This window comes from Tupaia chinensis, unplaced genomic scaffold, assembly GCF_000334495.1.
Source record: "Tupaia chinensis unplaced genomic scaffold, TupChi_1.0 Scaffold000323_1, whole genome shotgun sequence".
Classification (NCBI taxonomy): domain Eukaryota; kingdom Metazoa; phylum Chordata; class Mammalia; order Scandentia; family Tupaiidae; genus Tupaia; species Tupaia belangeri.
Genome location: NW_006159817.1, coordinates 1,327,533 through 1,333,802, shown reverse-complemented (window position 1 = coordinate 1,333,802; position 6,270 = coordinate 1,327,533). Strand labels below are relative to the sequence as shown.

At 48.9% G+C, this 6,270-nt stretch overlaps 1 protein-coding gene and 1 non-coding gene across 2 annotated transcripts in view; one reads left to right on the top strand and one right to left on the bottom strand.

Moving 5' to 3' along the window:
• TPCN1 (two pore segment channel 1) overlaps positions 1 to 6,270 on the top strand; it is a gene marked incomplete in the record, with an annotated part of 99,292 nt that overhangs the window by 74,753 nt on the left and 18,269 nt on the right. The window contains 4 exon segments of the mRNA XM_027773129.1: positions 1,032 to 1,076; positions 4,663 to 4,719; positions 4,797 to 4,850; positions 5,642 to 5,714. Coding sequence (XP_027628930.1) covers positions 1,032 to 1,076; positions 4,663 to 4,719; positions 4,797 to 4,850; positions 5,642 to 5,714 — 229 coding nt within the window.
• Positions 2,387 to 2,493, bottom strand: LOC114008363 (U6 spliceosomal RNA). Its single transcript, XR_003549911.1, has one exon. It is a non-coding gene; the product is annotated as a U6 spliceosomal RNA (small nuclear RNA).

Here is a 6,270-nt window from a genome sequence, read left to right as displayed (position 1 = left end):
GATGACCACGCCGCAATCCCTTCTCCTCCATTATCCTCTCGGGATCTTGGGCACACACGCACACATGCCTGGTGTGAGTTTGAGCCACCAGGTCCAGGACTTGAACTGTGGTCAACTACATGGGAATCCAGCGACGTAGCCGTTAAACCAACTGCTGGTCCCCATGACATATTTTATCTATGTTTTTCTATGCAAAAATGCATCATGAGTTTTCCAACAACCCAGTGTTTTGAGATTTCTCCCACAGCTAGGTCCCGGATCCAACTGTTATTTCTTTTTTTTTTTTTTGGCTGTAGGGTGCATGTGCTCACCAGAGAGAGACAGAGAGCAAGAAAGAGGGAAAGGGAAAAAGCACCCCGCAGTGGGGCATGATCACGCTGCAGTCCCTTCTCCTCCTTTGTTCCATCCTGTTGGGATTTGGGGCACCCACGCACACGTGCCTGGTGTGTTTGTCAGGCCTCCGGGACCGGGATATGAATGACAGTTGCCATGTGGGATCTGATTCCCTTAACCACAGGGCTGGCCCCGTCTTTAAAGGGTTTTGCACCCCCTGGGCTGCTAGTTAGCCAAGTGCAGTTGCCATGTGGGATCTGATTCCCTTAACAATGACAGTGGCCCCGTCTTTAGAGGGTTTTGCACCCCCTGGGATGATAGCCAAGTGGCAGGGAGGAGGGGACGTCGTATGAGTCCCAGCACTTCTGTAGCCAGGGGACTCTTAACTGCAGGCATTCTGATGGCCTCTGCGCTCCAGGTTAGCCAGGTGGTGGAGCATTAATCCCAGGCCGAGGGGAGCAGCCGTGTAAGTTTCAGCGAAGCTTTGTTCTACTCTGTCTTGGCTCTGGGTTGCCCAGGCTCTCCCAGGACAGGTGTGGTCAGTGCAGCCCTGTCTGGGATCTGAAGCGTGAGTGCCACTCATAGAGCAGGCCTTCCTCCTTCACCCTGGGCGTACATACCCTGGCGGCCCACATACCCACAGTGGTAGGGGAATTCACATGCGGATTTTGATTTTCACATTTCTTCTCTCCAAACAGGAATTAATATCCTCGTGAAGTCCAAGGCCTTCCAGTATTTCATGTGTAAGTGACCTCTCATGGCCCTAGGTCCTTCTCCTCCTGCGTCCTTTCTTGTTCTAGAAGGGGACGAAGAGGCAAGAGATTGGTCCTGCAGTCATGTTTTCGGCTTTGTAATTCTAGGTAATTCCAGGCGTGTGTAAGAGCAGAGAGCTTAGAAGGCACATGCGTGTGCCCTTCCCCACCTTTCACACTTAGAGCTCATGGGCAATCTTTCTTGTTCGTCTTTCTCCTCACTCCACTCATCATTCTTTCAACCTGGATTTTATATCGTTGGTGGATGAGATTCTCAAGTCTGTTTTTATTTATTTACTTATTTCTTTTGAAAGAGAAGAGATTTTTGCTATAGGACGTGTGCACTCAGCGGAGAGACAGAAAGCAAGAAATCACCCCCCAGGGGGGATGGCCACACCGTAATCCCTTCTCCTCCATTCTCCTCTTGGGATTTTGGGCACGCATGCACACGCGCCCGGTGCATCTAGGACTTGAAGCCACCCGGTCTAGGACTCGAACTGCAGTTGGCCATGTGGGAGTTCAGCACCTTAACTACTATGTCATCTGCTAGTGCTTCTCAAGTCTCATTCAAGCTACAGATTGCTCTTCCACCCTCTTGACATTCTTAGTTGAAGATAGAGGATTGTCCCTTACTCGTGCCTCATGTAACGTGGTAGTTATAACTGGAGTGTGTTGTTGGATGTGGTAAAAACCTAAAGCGGGATCTGAATAAGAGTGAAGATGGAATATTCTATTGGGTTGTTCGAAAAATCATGACATACATATATATATATATTTTTACGTGTAACTCATATAAAAAATGCACTTACTGGGGACCAGCAGGTGGTATGGTGGTTAAGGTGCTGGACACTCCCACATGGCTAACCATGGTTCGAGTTCCAGACCTGGTGGCTTGCTTTCTCACTTTCCCTCTGTCTCTCTCTCTCTCTCTGTGTATGTCTCTCTCTGGTCAAATTAAAATAAATGAATGAATACATTTTTAAAGCTGGAGTTACCCAGTCATGTCTCACATGTCCAATAGCCACAGAGAGCTGATCATTAGCAGTTGGGTAGTGCAGGTGAGAGCATCTTCATTGTCCTGGAACATTCTCGAATGGCACTACCCTAGAGGCTTGAGACGCAGTCTTTCCGAGGAGCTCTCCTTCGTTTCCACGGGAAATGGTACTTAGAGACCACAGTGTGAGGCGCTGGGCTGCTCCTTGCTTGTCAGTCACTGTTTCTTGGTCTTTCGTGACCAGAGGCAGAGTCTTATTTTCGTTTTATAATTATTTGTTTTAATTTTATCATTGTTATTATTATTATTAAATACGGAACGCTTCACTAATTTGCATGTCATCCTTGCTCAGATTCCATGCTAATCTTCTCTGTATCGTTCCAATTTTAGTATATGTGCTGCCGAAGCAAGCACCGTTGTTATTATTTTTTAATTTGCTACAGAGAGAGAGAGAGAGAGACAGAGAGGGCTGGGGTGGGGGGTGGCGGTAGAATGAGAAAGCAAGCTGCCAGGTCCGGGACTTGAACCACAGTTAGCCTGGTGGGAGTCCAGAGCCTTATGCCCTATGCCACCTGCTGATCCTAAGTCTTGTTTGTTTGTTTTGTAAGATAAACTGTATTGTGAGTTATTTCTGATACTTTGATTCAGGACAACAAGCTTTTTATTTAACTTGGTTAATCTTACATATGTACATTTTTTATCTTAAAATGCAAATTCCTGACAACACTATCACCACAACTCATTTGCTTTATAGTGTTCTCAGAATAGCAATCCCAACAATATAATTACTAGGGACATCACTCCAGGAGAGACATTCAGATTATAGACATCCCTCAGGTCTGTGGAGGGGTGACTCTGGAACCCCAAGTGCCAGAGCTCAAGTCCCTTACATAAGGTCTCCCCAAATGGAAGGCCAATTTTACTGTGCTTTAAGATCACCTGGAATAATTCCTCTCCACGTGGATATGTCACCAGCTGGATGTTTAGGGTCCTTTATTTCACTTTACTTTTGATTTTTAGGGTTTTATATTTTATAACTATCTATTGCATTGTCGAAAAAGTCATGTCATATTTTCCTATGTTTTTCTATGCAAAAAAGTGTCATGGGGACCAGCAGATGGCATAATGGTTACATCACTGAACTTCCACATAGTCGACCACGGTTCAAGTCCTGTACCCGACAGCTTAAAACTCACTCCAGGCGCATGTGCATGTGTGTCCAAAAGCCCAAGAGGAGAATGGGGGAGAAGAGATTTTTGTCATGGCCATCCCCCCTGGGGGGTGATTTCTCACTTTCTGTTTCTCTGTCTGTCTCTCCGGTGAGCACACACGTCCTATAACAAAAATCTCTCTCTAAAAAAAAAAAAAAAAAAAAAAGAGAGAGAGAAGGTGTCATGACTTTTCCAATGACCCAATACAATATTTACATAGTTCTCAAGTCAGATCAACAAAATGAAATATAGTCAAGGAAGTTTAGGTTATATACCCCCGTCACTTACCCAGCGTGTAGTGTGTAGGCTTCGGCTTTGAACAGAGCGAGAAGTAGACACGTATATTTGCATATCTCTGTCTTAAATAAACGATCACATACTTCACACTCTTTTTTCTCCTCTCTCACTTTTCTTAGTTAACAGTTGCATCCTAGAGACTATTCCAGTGTCATGCACAGAGCCGTACCCTGTTTCTTTCTCTGGTAGATAGGGTGCCTTTTCATGAGAACCACAGTGCATACAACCAGCCCCCCTGGACGGTTTGGGGGTTGTTTCTAGTGTTTTGGTATCACAAATAGCCGCGTGAAGAGCTATCAGTGTTCATCCTTCTGTGTTTTTGTTAGTGCATCCTTGGGATGGATCTCTGGAAGAGGGATCATAAGGTACCAGGCTAAACACATATGTAGTTTTGCTAACTAGTACATGCGTTCTGTTTAAGTCAGATACCTCTAATGGAAGTATCAGCTTGGTACCAACAAGTGTTTTCTTTGTTGTTGTTGTTTTGTTTTGTTTTGAGAGTTTTTTGCTATAGGGTGTGTGCACTTACCGGAAAGACAGAGAGAGACAGAAAGCGAGAAATCACCCTCTAGGGGGGATGGCCACGCCGCAATCCCTTCTCCTCCATTCTCCTCTTAGGATCTTGGGCATATATGCACACGTGCCCGGCATGAGTTTAAGCTACCGGGTCCGGGACTTGAACCGCAGTCGACTACATGGGACTCCAGTGACACAGCCATTACACTAACTGCTTGTCCCACAACAAGTATTTTTTGATACTCAAACTCTTTGTACCTTGTCCATCTTTGACACCAACTTGGAATAACATATAGAGTTTGTCAAGATAGCTCTTAACCAACATCCTAAAGTAGCGTAGAGGATGTTTTTAGAAATTTGGAGCTATTTTCTAAGAGAAACCACTGATTGACCTAGATCTTGTAATAAAAGCAGTGAGCAGAAAGAAATACCCTTTCAAATGAGTATGTGGAGCAGTTCTGTTCTCTGCCCCCCAGAATTCCCCAGGCGCTGAGCTGGGCCCTGTAGATTTCTGAGCCCACATGCCTTTTCCCTGTCTTCCATGGCTTGTCCGTTTCAGACTTGGTGGTGGCTGTCAATGGGGTCTGGATCCTCGTGGAGACGTTCATGCTGAAAGGTGAGCCCCAGTGAGGAGGTGGCCACATCTTGGCATGCCTGACTTGCCTCTTAAGCTGCTGTTTCTCCGTCTTACAGGTGGGAACTTTTTCTCCAAGCACGTGCCCTGGAGTTACCTTGTTTTTCTTACCAGTAAGTGGCCGATTGCTTGTCTTCACCACAGGCTAGGAGACCTTTCATCTGCTTTAGAATCCTGTGGCTCTTCCCTAGAAGCTTAGAAGGATGGAGCAGAAAAGTGGCATGATTCCATTCTTCCCTTGTTTGAAACCTTCCTGTGGCCCTCCACTGCCCTCCAGGCCCAGTTCAGATTGAGGTGGGACTCACGCCTGGCCAGCGTGTACCTGGCCACTCCAGCCTCCCCAGGCAGCGTTTCCCTCTCTAGTACACTCTCACCTCTGGGCCTCTGCACGGGTTGTGTCCTGGCCTGTGCTCTCTGCCCTGTGCCCCACCTCTCTGTCTGACTCTCCCCAGCATCCTGTGAGGTTGGAACAGCCCTGAACGCCAGACTCCCGGTCCCTGTTCACATGTCCCTCCTCCTGCTTAGACCGCAAGGTCTGGGCTGCAGGCTCTGTGTGGTGTGGGCCCCTGTTGCAGCCCGGTGCCCTTTGCACTGCCCGGCATGGAACAGGTGCTCAGGAAGCGCCTGCGGGTGGACAGATGGCTGGGCAGTTCCCAAAGCAGGGGGTGTAGGGGGAGGTCTGTGTCCTAAGCAGTTGCCCTGATTGACCGTCATCTGCGACCGGCCCTCTGCAGAGCGCGTGCCCTCACAGTGGGGCCTGCCGTGACGTTGGCTCAGTCCAGAGGGCGTGCGGCCTGCAGGGGAGACTGGCAGCTAGGGGGAACCTCTAAGAAGAAGCTGAGCCAGGCCAGGCATGGGAGGGGAGAGGGAGGGCGCTGCCGCTCACCCCTCCTCCCGCCCACAGTCTACGGGGTGGAGCTGTTCCTGAAGGTGGCTGGCCTGGGCCCTGTGGAGTACCTGTCTTCCGGATGGAACCTGTAAGTGGAGACCGTGTTTCCCAGCCATGGCTGAGACTGACAGCCCTCATCCTCTCTCCCTGCAATGCCTACAGTGTCCGCCTGTCCGGAGGTGCAGAGGGAAGGGGTACGGAAAGGCCGAGCCCTCGGCACCCTGGAGCACTTCTCTCTGCGGCTCTGTACCGCCCAGGGTCAGGCTTTCGTCTGAAGTCTCTGGGCGCCATGGCCTTGAGGTTCCTTGGGCCAGGCGGCTCTTCTAGAGTTAGTGAGTTCGGTCAAAACCATGTCATTGGAACCAGCAGTTAGCGTAATGGCTATGTCGCTGGACTCCCACGTAGTCAACCGCGGTTCGAGTCCTGGACCTGGTGGCTTAAATTCATGCCGGGCATGTGTGTGCATGTGCCCAAGATCCCGAGAGGAGACTGGAGGAGAAGGGATTGCAGCATGGCCATCCCCCCGGGGGGTGATTTCTCGTTTTCTGTCTCCCTGTCTCTCTGTCTGTCTGTGTGGCGAGCGCACGTGCCCTATAGCAAAAACCTCTCCAAAAAAAGAAAAAAAAAAAAAAAACCCCAACTCA